The sequence below is a fragment of the Acomys minous genome (genome assembly GCF_964271855.1).
Source record: "Acomys minous genome assembly, chromosome: 16".
NCBI classification, from domain to species: Eukaryota; Metazoa; Chordata; class Mammalia; order Rodentia; family Muridae; genus Acomys; species Acomys minous.
Window position 1 is genome coordinate 14,439,495 of NC_140498.1, and position 20,399 is coordinate 14,459,893.

General features: G+C 46.9%; 1 protein-coding gene across 3 annotated transcripts in view; it reads right to left on the reverse strand.

Moving 5' to 3' along the window:
• The window catches only part of GRIA1 (glutamate ionotropic receptor AMPA type subunit 1), a 307,990-nt gene that overhangs the window by 43,362 nt on the left and 244,229 nt on the right, over positions 1-20,399 (reverse strand). For all 3 annotated transcript variants that reach the window (XM_084763795.1, XM_084763794.1, XM_084763796.1), the window contains exon 12: positions 3,266-3,464. In XM_084763795.1, the coding sequence (XP_084619921.1) occupies positions 3,266-3,464 (199 nt within the window). The remainder of the gene's footprint in view (positions 1-3,265; positions 3,465-20,399) is intronic.

The window sequence follows — 20,399 nt, forward strand, 5'->3', positions numbered from 1 at the left end:
GATGGGGTGAGGAATTTTGTCGTTTGCTTAACCCCTTTTCTGCCTAGTGCAAGTGGAGAGTGATATCTCCTTACCCACCAAGGTCTTGGTCAGTCACAGTACACAGGCTCATGGGACATCTCCTAGCAGTGCTCTTTTGTAGGTAAAGAAACTGGGCGCTGGGATGCAGCAATGAGAGGGCTGCCGTGGTGTCTTGCAAGGAGAAAAGCCCTGAACTCCTGGTGCTTTTCCTCTCTGCCGACCAGCTTCCTCTCTCATTATATGACTTACTAGCCACAGGAGCTTCGGCAAGTGACATAACCTTTCTGAGACTCACTGTTTCTCTTTGTGCAGTGGTGTTAACAATTCCCTTGGACATGTTGCCATGGAGACGACACACAAACATAGGTAAATGCTAGCCCAGTGCCTGGCATGAAGAGAGTGCTTAGTTGGTGAGGTTACTATGAGTATTTGTGTCTTTTTTTTTTCAGGGTTCCTTTAGTGCTGGGGTACTCCGAGCATGGCTTGCCTGGTACCTTATGGGCAACAGTCAGAGGCTACTTTGTGACAAAGGGCTCGTGGAGGGCCAAGGACCTCTGCTTTTCCACATGTTCTATCTCCCCTCGACACAAAGGCTTTATGGCGTCCCCTGGCCTTCACGTGTTCTTCCCTTCTTGTACTATTTAACTGTTCTCTTCTCATAGGGATGCTATCCTTCCGTAGACTATCCTAGTCATCAGGGAAACAGCACCTTTCCTGTTTCCCCAGGAAACAGCCAGAGTTGGAGTCCGACACAAAGCAGTCTCTTTTGTAAGCAGTCAGGGTTACAGGCTCAAGGAAATAATATTGTCTCTATGGACTGGCAGTCAGCTCAGAAAGTGCAGAGAGCCTATGCAGTGTGCTGTCTGATGAGTGAGTGCAGGGCCTAAAATCCAAAAAGCTCTGACTCAAGTTGGCCCATCACCAGCCCTTGTTCTTTTTTACTTCCACGTTATTCCTCCTTGGAACCAGCTGGAGCCCCACCCCCAAGGCTTCCTTGAACCTGAGCCTGGTCGCTGGATCCACCAACAGAGCGGAATTCCTCAGGTACATCCAAATTAATGGACCAGATTCATCCCAACTGGATGACTAATTTACACACAGCCTTCTTCCTAGAGTAGGAAAGCCTCCAACCTGGCGCTGCTTAGCAACCCACGCAGGGAACTGTTTCTCTACCTCCCAATAAACCTCACTTGCTTTCTCTTTTCGTACCATTTCATCTGTCATTCTTTGGAGTCACGAGACAATGAACTCAGAAGCCACTGGCTAGGGAGGACCTTGGTGGCCACCGTGAATGAGCATTCCTGGAGAGAAGGAGTCTGTAAAGGCTGAGAGACTGACTAGAAGTACGGTGATGTGGAGCTGGAACATTGCAGGTGGGGAACCTAGTTACATCCTATCTCGGTCTAGTTTTAGCCTATTGAATAGCCCTCATTTGTGTTAGACCTAACATCCTTTCACTAAGATACAAAGCTGCACCTAACATTCTAACAGATACATCCCCTTTGGAAATGTATTGATGGAACTCTAGGTTTCCATAACCCAAAGGTCTAAGACTGTCATCACATGACAGGTAAGGCCTATAGCTGAGATGTCTATGCTTTCCTGTAACTGCCTACTTAATGTTCCCACCAATGCATTTGAAAAGTGCCTTGACTTAAGAATTCCTTAGTTCTGTTACTACAAAAACTTCCACGTTTGGGGTGACCTAAGTCTATGTTCCCAGGCCATGGTGACTCATATTTGGCTCCAGAATTAACTGTCTCTTATTCCTTTTGAGGTAAGAGTTGTGTTTTTTGTGTTGACACCACCAAGTTTCTGACCCTAATGCATGGAGTCCACCAAGAGTCAAGAAAGGTTCTTTTGCTCACAGAGAAGCTGTAACAGGAGGGGAAACTACAAGTCCCAGGTGTGAGCCTTGTCCACACACTTCCTAAGTCATTTCTTACAAGACTACAGACCCTGGAGAGCAGGGATGGCATCACGTTTCCTGTCTGTCTAGACTAGTAGTGGGTTGGGGGTCTGAGCTGGCCCTGGAGATCTGAAGCTTCTACAGATGTAGAAGTCCATTTCTCGGGGGGGGGGGGGGGGGAGGTTAGTCAGCTGAGAAGTGTTCAGGCCATGGCCACCTAAAGGAATGTTCTCCTTATACCTGCTGTAAGACAAAAGGCAAGCCCCACCAGAACTTGCCCAACTGAGACGATGGCCCTCTAAGACTCCCTGGGTGTCTGCTCCAGGAGAAGAGCAGCCATCCTAAGTCCCACTTCTCCAAAAGAGCTGATAGGCTCAAAACATTGGGGGGCTACAGGTGGAACATTCTCTACTTGTAAGACAGATACACCTCCTCCCCACAGGGGTCCCTCCTCTCAACCTCCTCCCCACTGTCCCACCTCCTCTAAGTCATACATTAACAAGATTTCTTCCTCCCTCCTTTGAAACTCCCTTGCCACCTGGGTATCAGAGACAGCCTGATGACAAGAAGTTTGCACTATGCATCTCCGATCTGGAATAAGACCACCCCTTTCTGAGTCCTGTAAGAAGAGACCAAAAGTCTGCCTCAGGGACCTGAACTCTTTTTAGATCCCCTACCATGCTGTCTGCCCATAGCTTTAATAATTCTTCTAATGATCTTTCACCCAAAAGGACAGCACATCTCAGTAGTCCTCTTGAGCCCCCAAACCCAAGAGCTTTCTCTGAGTTGCTGAGATTTGCAAGAAGGTAGGCAATTACCTTGCTGCCTGTAATCTCATTTCCCTTTCTATCATCTATCTCCCTCTCTATTATCTATCTGTCCGTCCATCCATCCATCTATCCATCCATCCATCCATCCATCCATCCATCCGTCTGTTCATCCATCTATCATATCTATCTATCTATCTATCTATCTATCTATCTATCTATCTATCATCCTTCTGTCCGTCCATCTGTCCATCCATCTGTCTGTCCACCCATCCATCTATCTATCTATCTATCTATCTATCTATCTATCTATCTATCTATCATCCTTCTGTCCGTCCATCTGTCCATCCATCTGTCTGTCCGTCCATCCATCCATCTATCTATCTATCTATCTATCTATCTATCTATCTATCTATCTATCTTGTGGTGGTTAGGAAGGAATGCAGAGCCTCCCACATACTTCCACCATGGAGCTCCTCCCACCCAGGCCCCACACTCTTTAGTGAAAAGGTAAGTAGAGTGGACTGATTCCCTTCTGAGGAGGCCTCAGGATTAGGGGTGCCCTCACCCTGAAGAACTCCTTAGTGGAGCCTGCTTCCAGTGTCCCATAAGCAATTTCCGTTTGCTTTGCCAGGTCTTCTGCACTCTCAATGGGAGACACCATCCTCTCCACAGTCAGGAAGGCAGCCAGGTTGGCTGTGTATGAGGAGATGATGATCAAAGTGAAGAACCACCAGACACCACCGACGATGCGTCCAGACAGGGACCTGCAGGCCAAAGGGGACAGGGGTCAGAGGCATGGCCATCAATTACAGAAGGCTCTGGAGAGGAGCAGGGAGCCAGCAACATTCTGTCAGCAGAGCTGTCAAACCGACCGCACTCCTTGCTCCATAAGGAAGAAGTGAGACTTCAAACGTTAGAAGGCTGCCGTGCTTCCTTCCTTGTCATGATAAGGAGCTGTGGGGTCTCTGCCCGCGGGTGATAATGTGCACAGGCATATCATCACACTCGATTTACATGGACAGACACTCCAAGACATGTCAGCGATGACATGGATGTGTCAGCACTTGCCCACAAGAATCTTAGACATGTGTAAACACCCTTGAAATGCAGTCACACCTACTTAGAATATTGGTACAAATGCAGCCAAATAAATGCAACTTCACACTGGCACACACACACACACAACCTTGATGGGCTTGAAAATATTAATTGATAGCCATTTCATCTTCTCATTATTGTCCCAGGATGATGTCATAGAAGGAGGGGGAGGAAGCCTGTATTGGCTACATAGTCAGAACAGAACAACCATACTCCAGTTGCTGTGGAGAGGTAGGCAGTCCCTTCGGCCAAGACAGAGACATTTTTTTAAAGGTTAAGCTGAGAGTGATGTGCACACCTGTGATCCTACTATCATTCTGCAGGTAGAGGCAGAAGGATCAAGGTTAAGTTCATCTTGGCCACACAGTGAGTTCTAAGCCAGTCTGGACTACAGAAGAGCCCTTTTCAACAAATAAACAAGCAAGCAAGCAAGCAAACAAACAAATAAACCAAAAAAGAAAGAAATGAGCTAATACACAAGATGAAGCTTTCCTTGATGTTTCCATGGTCCTTTTCTTGTGTTCCAAATCATGACTGGAAAGTTGACTAGCAAATGAGACACAGTGTCCCTCTCTGATTCTCTTGGGCACCTCTCAGTGCAGGCTTCACAATGACCCCACAGGGTGGTTGTGGACTGTCCTCAGGGACTTTGGACTTGTGGACTTTGGAACCATCCCAGCAGGAATGAAGACACTGCCAAGGACATACTTGCATTCTATCAGAAAATTGAATTGCGTGCTGGGGAAAGGAAAGCCTGGGATTCCCCAGTGCCAGCCAGAGGAAGAGGAGCTTGTCTCCCAGGAAGAGATTTCCCACAGTTCTGACACTGTGAGAGAGACTAGGGCTGAGACTGTGGTGGATGGGGCCACACTGAGCAAGTCCTCTCATCTAGCAGACCTGTGGACCTCTGTTTAAACCTAAACACCACGTTCAGACTCTAAAGAAAATTGCTAGGGGAATCAAACACCTCTTTTTCCCCTACTCCCAATGTGACCACATTGAATGTGTCTCTTCTCTCTGCTTTTCACGTTTACTTGCTCTATTAGTTGGTGTATGGGTGGTGGAGATTGGCTTGGTTGGGCTACCAGAGCCCAGATCTGACCACAACCACTTTGTGTGCTTAGGGAGTGTGATGGTTAATATTGATTGTCAGCTGGGCAGGATCCAAGCAGACAAGGCATCTGGGAATGTCTATGAGGGGGTTTCTATTGGGTTAAGGGGGAGGACCCATGCCGAATGTGGGTGGCACCATCTCATGGGCTGGCTTCCTGGACTCAATGAATCTGAAAAAGTGAGCTGAGCACCAGCCATCATCTCTGCTTCCTGACTGTGGGTGCGATGTGAACAGCTGCCTCACATCCCTGTTTCCCAGGCCTCTCCTCCTCACCACTTCCTCCCTGCGCTTTACCCACCCATGATGGACTGGACCTTCTGTGTAAGCCCAAGCAAACCTTCCTTGAGCTGCCTTGGCCCCAACAAGAAGCATAACAAAAGGATGAAGTAGAGGACCCTGGTCAGGAGAGTGAACTCTGGGCTAGACAAAACATGTAGAGCCCTGACTTCTTTTATTGTGAGCACAACTTTGGACAAGCCAACTGGTCTCTTTGTCTGTGTCTTCATGACAGGAAGGAAGGATGTGGCTCATCTGGAGAGCATGCTTCAGGAGTGAAGAGTCAAGTGGAAGGCATGGAAAGTAGTCTAGTACCAGCCGCACAGTGAGCAGTTCCGGGTGGTCAGGCAAGCGCTTCCAGGTAGAGGCATGTGGACAGTATGGGGAGGTCAGGGTAAAGGTCAGGGGTGTGGAGCCTATGTGTTGTCCTTCTGGAAAGCCCACTCTGAGGGTAAGCAGAGAGTGGGAAGCTATCAGCAGACATCAGCTTTTGTACCTGTAGCTTCAACTCAACACCATCTCTGACAAGAAGACTGATCTAGACCGCCTCCTTTCTTTAAAAGCATGTCACGTTATCTCTGCGAGGAAGGGGACATAAGGAACACTTCCTGGGCCCTTCATTTAGCTAAGCTTGAGAGGTCATGGGGCATGATCTGTCTCCCCTTGTTTTTTATTTCAAATAGCTATTTAAAAAAAAAAAAGGTCTAGGAAAGAGAGCTTTGAGGTCCTGGCTCTAAGACCCTGACTCTGAATGGCAGGGAAACAACATCCATCTTGCTCATTTCTTATCTGAGCTTTGTCTACAAAGGGATGCCCAGAGTGAGGTGATGGGCTCTGGTCAAACTGGCTGGCTCCACTGATGAAGCAGCTGCATCCAAGATGTGTGTTTCCGTGGGCCGGTTGCAGCACATCACCAGTTGACTGCCACTCCCCTGGCAGAGGTTGTAGTGACTAATTTTAACTGTCCCAGCTGCTGGTGACTGCTGTAGCTCTCCAGCTGGGAATGGCCCATGGGTAGAAGGTGGGGGTTGGACAGCCTATGTCTCTGCAGGCCAGTGCATTAATCTATCACCTACAGAACTCTGATTTACAGAACAATGCCATTTCTCATTTGGGTAGATCATAGAGCAGTCTAGCCACAGTTTGTAAAGTAATGGATCGGTATTAATAGATCCGCTCACTCATTCGCTTATGACTTACTCCTTGTATTAACTTGCCTTTCTGTTGTGATAAACGCCATGACTCAAAATAACTCGAGGAAGAAGTGCATGCCACCACACCCAGCTTCTTACATGTGTCCTGGAGGTCAGTTATGCTTGTGTGGCAGGCAAGCGCTTTATTAGCTGAGCTGTCTCTCTAGCCTCATATAGATCCTAGCCCCATATGCATCATTTAAAACTATAAATAGGTTCATGATACTCCCTGCCCCTATTTAAAAACCAGCCATGGTTAGAAAATAAAATTTAAATACTTTTACCAAGGCTTGTGAGACACCTTCTGATTGACCCAGCTCTAATGGCTTCCAAGTGGGCATGTCCCTCCATCACTTTGTGCAGTTTTGAGTCCCACAACAAAACCTTCCCCACTGTGGCGGTTTGAATAAGAATGGACTTCATGGGTTCCTGTACTTTAATATTTGGTCTCTTATTGAAGGTTTGGGAGATGTGGCCCCGAAGGATTAAATGTATCCCTGGGGATGGGCTTTGAGGTTTCAAAAGCCCACACCACATACACACCCTCTCCCCTCTACTTTCTCTCTCTCTCTCTCTCTCTCTCTCTCTCTCTCTCTCTCTCTCTCTCTCTCTCTCCTGCCATGCTCCCCACTGGGATGGTCAATGGCTGGCCCCTAACCATCTGGTACCCTGACCCCCAAATTAAACGCTATCTTTTATAAGTTGCCTTGCACAGGATTGTCTATTCACAGCAATACAGCAGTAACTAAGACACTCACTTCAGGACACTTTTGCAGGTGGCCCTCTACCAGGGACCTAATTCCATGAAATTGCCCCAAAGCTGCTTCTGTAAGCCCTTTCCTGGAGGTTTCTGTTCTAATGCCACCCACTTCCACACACCCCTGTGGAGAGGTGTTGTTTTAGCCTCCCCCTTCTCTCATTGCTTTTTTTGTTGTAGTGCTTATTAAAGTTGAAGTGCTATTTGTATAGTCAAATAGACAGGCTTGCTGACTCTGTGGCCATCTGTCTCCCTATAGTTGTCTGTACAGGTCTTATTGGTGTCACTTCTTGCTCTGTCCCCAGCATGCTGCTTAGTGCCTGGCAGAGAGCATATAATGAAAAGATGAAAGATAACCCATGTTTTTTCAGGGCTGACTATATAACACAGCGTGATGGGAAATATCTAAAAGGTTTCACCTCAGGGAATTGACTTAATAGAAGAGGCAGGATGCACATACACAGGAGCCCCTTTGGTGCCTAGGGTAAAGGGTACAGGAGACTTTACTTTATTTTACACTTCCTGGTCACAGTCTGAATCCAGAAAACTTGGGCAGGAACTCAAGGCAGGAACCTGGAGGTGGGAGTTGATGTAGAGGCCATGGAGGAGAAATGCTGCTTACTGGCTTGCTTTTCATGGCTTGCGTTGCCTGCTTTCTTAAATAAACCAGAACCGCCAGCTCAGAGGTAGCACCAGCCACAGGGAGCTGGACCCTCCCACATCACTCATGAATCAAGAAAATGCACCACAGGCTTGCCTACGGGCCAGTCTGGTGGGGGCATTTTCTCAAGGGAAGTTCCCTCTTCCAAAATAATTCTAGCTTATACGGGAGTTGACATTTAAAATTAGCCAGCACACTGGCTGTGGGCATTCGGCAACGGGGAGGCATTTCCTAAAATGCCAACAACTAGTGAAGGCAGGAGAGGCATGTGAACTAATGGCCGTTCCAGTTTCCACAAACCACAGTAAGCTCCCAGCACCATGTTCTATGGGAGGCCCCTGTCTGAGCTACACAGGGCATTTGGTCCTGTGTCTTCAGTCTCTATTCTCCAGGCAGGCCATGTGGGAATAATGGATTTGTTGCACCAGGAAGCTGAGGTTGAGAGAGATGAAATACTTGAGGTTACAGAGGCAGTGGCAGAGCTCACATGGGAACCCAAGATGTGACTTCAGGGCTGAGACTTCACCCGTCTTGATTCTGGATTGCGCTGAAGGCCACCCCCACCTTCTCAAGGGGTGACTGCAGTCCCTTGACTATCCCTCACCCCACAGTTCCTAGAAGAGAGTATCTGACATCACACTGCTGTTAAAATGAGACTTCTCCCATATATAAATTGGGCTTTAGATACATAGAAGGATTTCTTTTATAGCTGCTGCTGGGCAGCCCATAATAACCAAACATATGGTTTTTCTGCATGTCGAGTGGCCCACCCCAAGCTCTCACTGTGGCTGATTCATCTGCTGATTACCAGAGTCCAGGTGGGCTGAGAGGGCCTGGGACCCTCCCTCAGTGGGGCCAGGGGTGAGCCTGCTTTTCATCTGTGGCACAAGTGTCTGGCGCCTGAAGTCTTTAAGGTGGAGGACATATTTAAATACAGTGTGCTGTGGCCTTTTTAAAAATAGTCCCTAACTCATGAGCAAACAGGAGGTAAATGAACAAGGCACACGTCTGCTTTAATTAACATGTGGTTATCTTCAGCACAGGACGCATATTAGCCAGAGCTATTTCACTTAAAATAATCGATTGAAAACATCCCATTTGTCAGGTACCATTTTACCACAGCCGGGTTCCTGCACACTCAGCCCCTCCCTCTCACTTCTCCCCTGCTGATCCAGGAGAGCAATCACCCTGGCAAGGGCAGTGTTCCTTTCTCAGCTCACCAGGGACCCTTATTCATGTTTTCAAAGGGACACTCAGCCTGCCTGAGCATCTAAGATAGTTAAGTGTGAGTTTGGAAGCTATGTGGGCCACCTGCTGTCCCGCCCTGCAGGAAATTCTGGGCAAGTCATTCCAGATTTCTGAACCTTGTTTTAGCTGCCAGTGAAATGGGGGTCATAGAGGGAGACGCTAAAGGGGTTGTAAGGATGAGCTGCAGGCATAAGGCAGGTTACCCGGGCCAGAGTAGACACCTCGAAGTGGTGTCTTTGTTAGTACTCAAACTGAAAGATCGCATGGAAGCAAGTTTAAGAAAGGATGTTAAGTGAACAGTGTAAGTTATTGATTTTTTTTTCTTTTTTTGAGACAGGGTCTCAGGTAGCCCAGGCATGCCCCCTACTCACTTTGTAGACCAAACTAGCCTTGAACTCAGTAGCTTTTTGGCTGGAATCCCTCCCGTAGGCTGGATCTCCAGCATGTACCACCGCAGCAGACACCCCTCGCTATCTGCTTCTTGACAGTGGATGCTGTACAACCAGGTGTCAAGCACCTGCTACTTCACCTCTCTGCACGGAAGCACTGTGACTTGTCACTGTGACCTGGACTAAACCCGTCCTTCTTTGAGCTGCTTCGTCAGGATGTCTTACCTCAGCAACTGCAAGAGAAACAAAGGCAGAGCGGAAGGCTGGGGAGTAGTCTGGAAGTGTGTGAAGAGTTTGCAAGCATCTGTTTTAGCCAGAGCACACAGCCTGGAGGAACATGGGTCCTGAGGCAGGAAAGGGCTTCGTGCGATGGAAGCGATGGGCACCATGGAAAAAAAAGTCTGGTCTGTTTGGAGAAAAGAGTCGGGTCTGGATCAAACAGAGCCCTAAGCTCAGATGCAGATCCCTCTGTGAGACTCCTTTTCTTGAAGCCTGCCTGCCTGCCGGGAGCCTCCGTGCTTGCCTCTCATTTCTTGGAAACCCTTGCAGTGGTCAGCAGTCCCTTCCCGTACTTAGCTTCCCTTGTGACCGCACTCAACCACGAAGCCAGTGAAGGAGCTCAGATTCCTTCATCACCCTCTATAACCCAATACGGTCCCAATATCTGTTAAAGGAACATGGAACCTCACAAGCGGTTTGTCCCGCTTTCCCGAGCTATCTATAGAAGAAAAGAAGTAAGTGCCTGGTCTATGACTCAATAAACTCACCGCAAAGCTTTAGAAGACTATTTTGGAAGAAGTGATAATTCAGATGCATACCCGTTCTCACGCGGTTATAAAATCATGTTCCTTCAGATATCCTTGCAAAGTGATTGTCAGAGAACAAATGATGTATGACACAAGGTTAAGATAACGAAGTTGGTTTCTTTAAGTGCATTGTAAAAAACAAACTTTTGACAGCTCCTTATCATTGGTGAATCACTGTCGGAGATCTCTCTGGGTTGTCACAGGCACAGAGCGACTGCTGTGATCTTCCCATTTCTTCCTTGAGTCCCTACCCAGCATGTCCTCCCTCTAACAACACCAAAGCTGGAGGCCAATACATTGGGAGGAAGAGGCTCCAAGGAACCCTGCTTCTAGTGTTCAAGAGGTGGAGGAGATGGGGTCTTCTCCTCACCCTCAGAAGATGGGGGTCTTCTTCTCCATCTTTAGATAAGAAAACACGCCCTTTGTGAAGAAGGCAGGGGACATGGTTTCATCAGGACTTGATCCTTGCCTTTTCCATTACTCATCCTTGTCTCTGCTCCATGCATCCGAGAACATGCGTTAGCCTGTTCCCAAATGCATGGGAGGCGTGCTAGGCAGCACTGTAAGCTGGCCTCTGTCCAGGTGTTACTCTAGGCTGTTTACCCATGTAAACGTGTTGGTCCTCGCTCCTCAGCTGAACTGAAGGCAGGGACCTTATCTGGTGGGCCTGGTCCACTCGTGGAACTCATAAAAAGAATCTTCTTCAGCAGGAGATGGAAGTCAGAGAGATGGAAAGTGTGCGTGTGAGGCCTGGGGTCAGGGATGGTTGTCATCATCAAGGTGGGAGGGGTTCAGGGCCCTGGCCCAGAGCAGTCCCCAAAAGCCGAGTGGCTCCCAGTCATAGTAGGCAAGACAAGGGCTCCTGTAGTTACTAGAAAGTGAATTCTGATGCAAAAGGAATGTGGAGAAGAGGATCCTTGAACTCTGGGCAGAAACTAAGTGGCTGACAACGCCATTGCCACCGTTTGAGTCCCCAGCTGAGAACCAAGACACAGTGTGCTGGCTCTGACTCCAGAGGTGGGGCATAATATGTTAATATGTTGAGTGGGGTTTAAGCTGTATTTGGGGCTATTTGTTACCAAATACTATAAAATAATGTATGCTGGATGCAGACCATTACAAACTTCCTTCAAATCTCCTATGCCTTCCATATGAGGATGTGTGCAATCAACCCTTAACTGTGCCCTTTCTCTTTCTCTCCCCTTCCCTCCTCATCCCCATCTTTTCTACCCTTCTTCCCCCCTTTTTTTTGTGGTAGTGTTATATGTAGAACCCAGAGCCTTGTGCATGAGAGGCAGATGACTCACCACTGAGCCATCCCCCAGCCTCAACTTCTCCTTGCGTTTTCTGGAAGGCATGGTAATTAAGGTAGTAAGAGGCTTGGGCTACTAGGCTTGTTACTAGGCTGCTTGGGCTCAAAGCTAAGCTACAAAGATGAGGCTATGACTTTGGACAAGTTACCTAGTTTTACCAAGTGGGATGTCAGAGGCAGAAAATTTGCTCCCAAAGATGCCCAAATCCTAACTCCTAGAGGCTATGAATATCTTTCATTAAATAGCACAAGGGAACTTTCAGAGAGTTAACATTAGGAATTTAAAGTGAGGAGTCCATTTGGTGACCACTAGGTTATCAGGTTGGCTTCTGAAAGTGGAAGAGGGAGTCAGCAGGGCTGGTTGATGTGATGAGACATAGTGACAGGGATGCTCTGAAGCACAGTGTGAGATGCTGCATGGGCCATGGAGGGAGAGGAGAGGACCAGGGCTGAGGGTGTTATCTAGAAGTCAGAAACAGTCCCTAGATGACAGCCACCAAGAGAAACAAGGATGTTTTACAACCACAGTGACCACACTTTGCCAACAACCCAAATAGGACAGGAAAACAGATTCCCACCCCCAAAAGCCCCAGGAATACCACCTGGCCAGACAGCAGCATCTTAGCCCTTTGGCAGTCATACTGGATTTTCAAGCTAAGAACTGTAAGCTAATATATTTGAGTTGCTTCAAGATGCTCAGTCCTGTCATAGAAATAATAGAAAGGCAAACATAGGGCCGGGAAAATAGACCCTTGTCAATCACACAGCAGAGACTTGCCTCAGGTAGAGCCAGGAGGGGCCAGACCATGCCTTCTTCTCACCGCCCCAGCCCTGGCCACCTTTCTCCTCCTCCCCAGCAGTCACCAGTGTCTCTCAACCTCCCATCTTGTTTCTCGACAGATGTTCTCGGGAGATTCTCCCAGCTTCAAATTCTGCCTCAGAAGGTGTTTACTCCAAGAAGCTTCTCCCAGTTTCTCCACCAGTACAGTCTCTACAAATGTCAAAGCTATATCGGTGCTTTTGGTAGATGTTACATTTACTTAAGCTCCAGGGTGTGTGTGTGTGCGTGTGTGTGTGTGTGTGTGTGTGTGTGTGTGTGTGTGTGTGTGTGTGTGTGTGTGTGTGAGCTTCTCCTCTTTTATTACAGTCTATATACTGTGATATGTTGGAGTATAATAAAAGCCAAATCCCAATTCCTTAAATCTTGGTTTAAAATCAGTAAATATTTTAAAATATTAATTTAAAAAATATAATCACTTTGAGTGAGTTAACCCAGAAGCAGAAAGACTCAAATGGTATATACTCACTTATATCTGCATATTAGCCCAAGGGGCATGTCCCACGAAAGCCTTCACTCACCAGGAAACTGAGACAGAGGGGAGGACATCCTATTGGGACTCTAGATGAGAGAAGCATGGGAGAATGGCAAAGTAGAAGGATCCAGAGGATCCTAGAAGCCTACAAGTAGAACATTATGATAGGCAGATTTGGGCTCAGGGGTCCTGCTCAAACTAAGGCACCAGCCAAGGACAATACAGGCCGTAAAACCTTAAACCCCTACCCAGATCTAGCCAATGGACAGAACACTCTCCACAGTAGAGTGGAGAGTGGGATATTACTTTCTCACATACTCTGGTGCCTCACCTTTGACCATGTCCCCTGGAGGGGGAGACCTGGTGGCACTCAGAGGAAGGACAGTGGGTTACCAAAAAGAGACTTGATACCCTATGAACATATACAGGGGGAGGTAATCCCCCTCAGGAACAGTCATAGGGGAGGGGAATAAGGGGAAAATGGGAGGGAGGGAAGAATGGGAGGATACAAGGGATGGGATAACCATTGAGATGTAACAAGAATAAATTAATAAAGGAGAGAAAAAAGAATATAATCACTTCATCTCGCCCTTCCCCTTCCTCCAATTCATCCAGTATATCCCATCCTCTGCTCTCTCAGATTCACAGCGGCCATTACTGTAACTGTTGTAAGACAACTTTAAAGAGTTGTCTTATTTTTACTACGTGTTTGTGTTTGGGTATGTGCAAATGAGTGCAGAGCCCAGAGAGGCCAGAAGAGGGTGTCATTGTCAGACTCTCTGGGACTCGAGTTGCAGTCCATTTTGAGCCACTCCATGTGGGGGCTGGGAGCCAAACTTTGCTCCTCTGCAAAAGCAGTGCATGTTCTCAGCTGCTGTGCCTTCTTGCCAGACTCCTCTTTTTTTTTTTTTTAAACTTCATTTTTGTGAGATTACTTCACATGATACTTACTTGTGGAACACAATTTTTAAGCGTGGAATACAATGACACTGCCCATTTCTATGAGGTTGTACAAAAGAGCTCATAGCTTATCCATCTGGCTTGACTGCAACTTTACACCCAATGATTACATCTGGGATGGAGAGATCCCAGCAGTTAAGAGCACTTGCTGTTCTTACAGAGGACAGGGCTTTGGTTCCCAGCACCCACATGGAGGTTCACAGCCATAAGCAGGTATGCATGTTGTGCACATACATTCAAACAGGCAAAACGCTCGTACGTAGAAAATAAAACCAATAAATCCAAAACAATATCTATAACCACACATTCCCCCTCTGCCCCGTGTGAATGCCTTGACAAGCCCAAGAATCACTTGGATGATGAGCTGGGCATATGGCCATGCCTGTGGGAGATTATCTGATTAGGCTAATCTAGTTGAGAAGCACCCACTACGAGCGACACCCTTCCCTGCGCTGGACTTGTGGATGTTACCAGGAGAAGCTGAACTCCGCACTAGCATCCGGTGCTTTCCACTTCTTGACTGTGGATGCGGTGTGACCAGCTGCCTCTGTGACTACTCCGCCTTGACTGACTTGAACCTCAGTGAGCCAGATCAACCTTTTCTCCTCTGAATTCCATCAGGGTGTCTTATCATAGCAACAGGAAAAAACAGCCAAGACACTGCTACTCATTCCCTGAGCCTGTGAATCCGACTGTTCCAGTGGGAATTATTTGGCATTTGTGCTTTGCCTGGCTTGTTTCATTTAGCAGTGTCCCCAGGGTTCACCCCTGATGCCACACAGTGATCCTTGAACTCTTGAAGGATAAAAGGCCTTCCCGTGAGTGTGCAGACCACATGTGCTTATCCACTCATTGACCAGTGCGTGCTTTGGTTCTTCCCATGTCTTAGCTCTTACAGCTACTGGTACAATCTACACAGGAGTTCTGGCATCCCTGTAGGTCCAGGCCATACTCTGGGGTAAGCACTAGATTGTTGCCCTGCATGGTAGTTCCCCTAATTTTATGAGGATCCTCCTCAGTGGAGTCCACAGTCTAGGTGTCACTGTTCACCCCCACCAAGTCTACAAGAATCCTATCTTCTCCACTGTCTGCACAGAACACGTCTTGTAGGTGCAGTTCCTACTCATGCCTATGATGGGTGGACGTGTTGGGGGGAATTTAGAGAAGCCAACATCTGAAAGGCTCCTTCTCCTCATCTGCTTTTCTGTTCTTCCATTCTTCCTCTGCTGCATGCTGCTGCCTTCCTCACTCCACTGACAGGATGGTATGTAGCAAAGCTTTGCTCAGCCCCACACTGGTGCTTCCAGCCCCTCAGTCGGCTTCCAGCCCTCCGTTTCACCTCCTTTCCCATCTGCACCTATGTTCCCCACGCTGCACAAGTAGATCCCAAGTAACTGGAAAAAGAATGAAGTCTTGAAGTTTGGCTCCTCTGAAGTTCCTAAGGTTAGGTTCTCAGCAATATTTTTGGGTTTGAACACAAAACTGAAAACTCTGCCTATATCCCCACACGCATTCTCAAATGTCAGTGTCATTAGAGATTGGCATGTTTTGCCAGATTATTACAGGCAGCATTAGCTCATTATCAATACATTTACACTTGTGTATATATAGCGTATGTGTGTGCACATATGTACATATTTGTACATATGTGTAGAGGCTCTTTACTTTGTGTTTTGAGGTGGTGTTTCTCATTAAACCTGGAGCTAACCAACTGGCTAAGCTGGCTGACCAGGGAAGCCATGGGAATCCTTCTGAACCATCTCCCCAGCCTCTCATCAGAAGGATTAACATTATCATCAACAATATGCCTCACAGATCACATTGAAAACAGGCACAGTAATAATGTATTGTTTTTCTTTTAGAAGATCTCCCTTCTCTACAGGACTAGTACTAAGCTGACAGTTGCAATCAGCAGTCAGAAGAACACAAGCTTTTTAAAGCTATGGCAGATTAGAAAAAGCTTTTCTACGGATGTCATAAAGCTTCTTCCCATGAGAGTGGTCATGGGTCTTACTGCTTGGGTATGGACAAGGAGGTAAAGCCTTTGGGAAGGAAGTTAAATTTCAAGGTCCTTCCTGGTCTCAGGTTTCCAGCAGACCCCTGGCTACTGGCTGCATGCATATCCTGACCAAGTTGAGTCTCTGAATAACATGTCCAATTCCACATCTCCTAGCTTTGGGTCTTGTGTACAACCCCAAAGCTGAACTTGGCTGGAGTGGGATTCCAAACCTGTCCTCAGCCACAGGGCTTCAGGAGTCAACAGATGAACAGGTTTGCTGCTGTCACCGATGTCACTCAACAGTCGATTATCAAGGGCCCTCAGTGCTGAGCACCAGTGTTCATCTCTCTCTGCTTCTTGACCACAGATGCAAGGTGACCAGCTGTCCCGGCTCCTACCTTCACTACCATGATGGACAGTTCCCTCAAACAATGAGCCCAAACAAACCTTTCCTCTCTTGACTTGCATTTTTGGGGGTCAGATAATTTGTCACATCAATGGGAAAAGTGATTAAGACTAAGGACACTGGAGGATAATCAGCCATCAGACCCCTTTGTAGTAATGCCCACACACTTCTTCCCAACTCTCTCAACTCCTGAGGGGCTGGATCTGATCTGACCCTGTCCCTCAGGCCTTGGTTAGTACCCCAGTGAGGATGAGAGCCCCTCTGTACACTCTTCCATAGCTTTTTAAGTGTTAACATTTAAATTGGAAAGCTTCCTGAGAATGAGAAATGGAGTAGGCCCCAGGGGAGAAAGCGAGAGAGAGAGAGAGAGAGAGAGAGAGAGAGAGAGAGGAGTGCCTGAGACCATGGGGGAAGGGCTGCATATCAGAGCATGTGACTTGGGAGCAGCTCTATAAACCATTGGGAGAATACCTACTTCGGTTCAAGTCTGTGTCCCCAGAGAAAGGGTCACACTCACCTCCCTACCTTGGGGTTGGCACAACATACATAAAAGAATCATTTAATTTATGAGCCTCAGCATGATTCTCCCACCCATAAAATAATCAGGACAGTGGTGCTGACCTGAGGCAGATAGCGGCCTTTGTGGTACTGAAAAATCAAAACATTCCTTGGAATGGAGCTGAAAGCTCGGATATTGTTAAGTCAGAAGCAATGTCCCAAATGATTTTTCTCCCAAAGTGACACTCATAATTAATGCTGGGGCCAGCGTTAGCCAGGAGATGTGTACTCAGGCCAAAGTCTCACTATCTTTCCCTGGCACCGTGACTGACAGACAGGTGAGGTCTGACTCCTAGACTTGCTGTTTGATTTTGTGGTCTTGGTCGGGTTTCTTATCTCCTCATCTTTAAAACCAGGGTAGTCATATTGTGAACTCGATGGGTTGTTACTGAGATTGGCTGAGGTAAGGTGGGTACTAGCAAAGTCATGGTACTGCCTACTGTTGTGGCGAGGCCACCATGTTGCCTTCTCCTTCTGTATTGCCACATTCTCCAGTCATCTTGGAGGTCTGATCTGACCTTCAAAGGCTTCTGATCCATCCTCACACGTGCCTTAATTTGGTCTTTTCATTCTATTGATAAAGCCAGGAGTGGGGCCACAGGGATCCCTAATACTTGCTTTAGCCCACCCCACATACCCAGGGAGCAATGATGGTCAAAGTCTAGTCATGAGTCTGTTCCAAACAAATTGTGCATTTTATGCAAATTACCAAGGAGGGATAGAAGTGGAGAGGGAGTTGGGTTGGTGTGAGACGAGAAAGCCCACTATGTTTTCCCAGGGAAATTCTAATTCTGAGCCATGAGAGGCCCAGGAAAAGAGGAGAACTCAGTGGAGTGAGTAGATCTCATGCCAAGGGTCTGCATTTATACCTTCTAAAGTCACCGACAGGGCCTGTCTGCCAACAAAGCGAAGCACGAGAGAAGAAAAGAGTGGCTTTTGATCCAGGGAGAGGCCCTGTCTGTGAGTTCTGGGTTCATCCATCTCTGAACACCCCACCAGCAGACGTAAGGCTGGGGGCTGAGCTTGGCAAGAGCCATGGGCCCCATTCACAGCGCACTTAGTCATCTCTTATCTATAAGCAAACTGCTTTGTTTCCTTCTTGACCGTTTTTTAAAAATAATTTTATGTGTGGGTATTTGTATGTGTGCATGTGTATATGTGTGTATGTGTGTGTGTACTGTGTGTGTGTGTGTGTGTATGTGTGTGTGCACTGTGTGTGTGTGTGTATAAAAGTGCATACGAGTTTGTGTATATATGGGTAGGGGTCAGAAGTCCCTATCAGGTGTCTCCCTGATTCACTATCCACCTTACTTAGTATCTGAGACCAGGTCTCATTGAACCTGCACCTCACTGAGTCAGCAGGATTTGTGGTCATCAAGCTCCGGGGATTCTCCCGTGTCCACCTCCCCTGCTGGGAGTACATTCTCACGCCTCCATGCCTGGGATCCAAACTCAGGTCCTCATGCTTGTGTGGCAGGGAATTTACCCACAGAATACCTCCCCGGGTCCCCAAATGCTATTCCTCTAGAGGAATCTCCCACTAACTAGCCGGGCCCTGAGACTCTGTCTTGTCCTGTCGCATTTCTGTGCTAACACTGATTGATTGAATTGTTCACAAACACGCTCAGATAAATTTGTGGGTTTAGAGGTTTCAGCAAATGATGGACTTGTTCGATTTTTGCCAGCACAGCTTTGGTTTATCGAGTGTGGGGCTTTGTTTGGCTGCCACTGGGGGGGGGGGCGTCTTTATCCTCTTCAGAGCCAAGTGGCTTCATCATGGTTGACGTAAACAGAAAACGAAAATGCGCAGGATGAAATGGAAGAGAATTTTGCGCAGAATGATGATTATTATTATTATTATTTTTTGGTTTGCTCTGTGGTTCAGGGTTGTGCATGAATTTGTTCTTTGTGTCGTTTTTATGTCTATTACACGTTGGCTTGACTGTTGGCTCGGCCGACACCTCTAATTTAACTGCCATTCATATCTGTTAGTTAGTCAGACCCTTAGGCTCAGCTGCCAAAAAATGAACTAACAAAAAGACAAACTTTTGAAAAATTCTCTTCTTAGGTCATGCATGCGCATCTCTAGCCTTCCTCCTGCGTTAAGACTAAGAGTCAATGAAGAACATGTGTTCTGAATGCAAAATACATTCCTATATGCTCCCTACTACCTGCCACCTTAGGAGTCAGTCCCCAGATATGGCTTGCTTTGTTTTTTCAGACAGTACCTCTTGTTGCCCTGGACCTCACAGGTTCAGCAGGTCATCCTGTGAGCCCCAACGTTTGCTGAAAATACCTCCTTGACTGAGTCATCTCCGCAACCCATCTCCTCCCGATCCCTTTTCATCTGTCTGGACAGGAGGATATCTCCACAGCTTTGAGGAAATAAATGAAAACCTCTGTGAGGGATGATCTTGGTGTCATCTTGACCATGCATGGGGCCGGGCTGTGAGGACCCTTGACTGGATCCTCTAAGGTGGGAAGAGCCACCCTAAAATCTGGGCCATACTTTCTGATAGCAGCCCACATAGAAGGATGAGGGAGGACACTTTTGCAAGTTTTTGTTGGCCTGCCCTCTCTCCCTGGCTACTTAATCTACCCTGCTGCTGGGTGAGGCATTCCTTCGTGGGTGTGACAACCTACTTTTTGGGATTCCAATATAGGCTGAAGACCAACTGAGACATCAAGTCCTGTAGACTGAACAACTACTAGATTCTTGGCTTTCTAGTCAGGAGACATACATACATATATATGCATATATACACATATACACATATGCATATATATATATATATATATATATATATATATATATATATATCACTTTATCACTTCTGTTCCTTTATAATACCTTGACTAACACTACTTCTTGGGACACTACTAGCCACAGTGGAAAATTTTGCTATACTAGATTACATTAAAACCACTTAAGACAAACACTTCTAAGATAACAAAACACTTCTATGATAACACAAATATAAGCCATAAAGCAGCGGTTTTCAACCTTCCTAATGCTGCGACCCTTTAATATACTTCCTCATGTTACAGTGACCTCCAAGCTATAGAACTATTTTGCTGTGATTTCCTAACTGTAATTTTGCTACTGTTATGAATCATGATGTAAATATCTGATATGCAGGATGTCTGATATGTGACCTCCCCCCCCCCAAAGGGGTCAAGTGTCTTAGAGGATGAGACACTGATCTGTAATATCATTGAGAAAAGAATTAGCATCAAGAAGACTGAGAAACAATGAGGAGAAGACAGACAATCTAGCAGGGAATTGATTAAGGGACTTTGCTGGTTAGTTTTAACTATAAACTCGACACAGCCTATAATCATCTGAGAAAAGAATCTTCATGAAGAATTATCTATACCAGGTTGGTCTATGTGCATGCCTGTGGAGGGGGGGTCTGTATTGTTAACTGGTACATGGAGATCCATCCCACTATGGGTGACGCAGTCTCTGGTGTCCTGAACTGTATCTAGCTAATCCTGAATCTAAGTATAGCTGAGTATAAGCACAAGCAACTGGCATGTATCTATGTGTTTATGTCTCTCTGCCCTTGACAGTGGATCTGCTGTTTGTGTTCCTGCCTTGACGTCCCC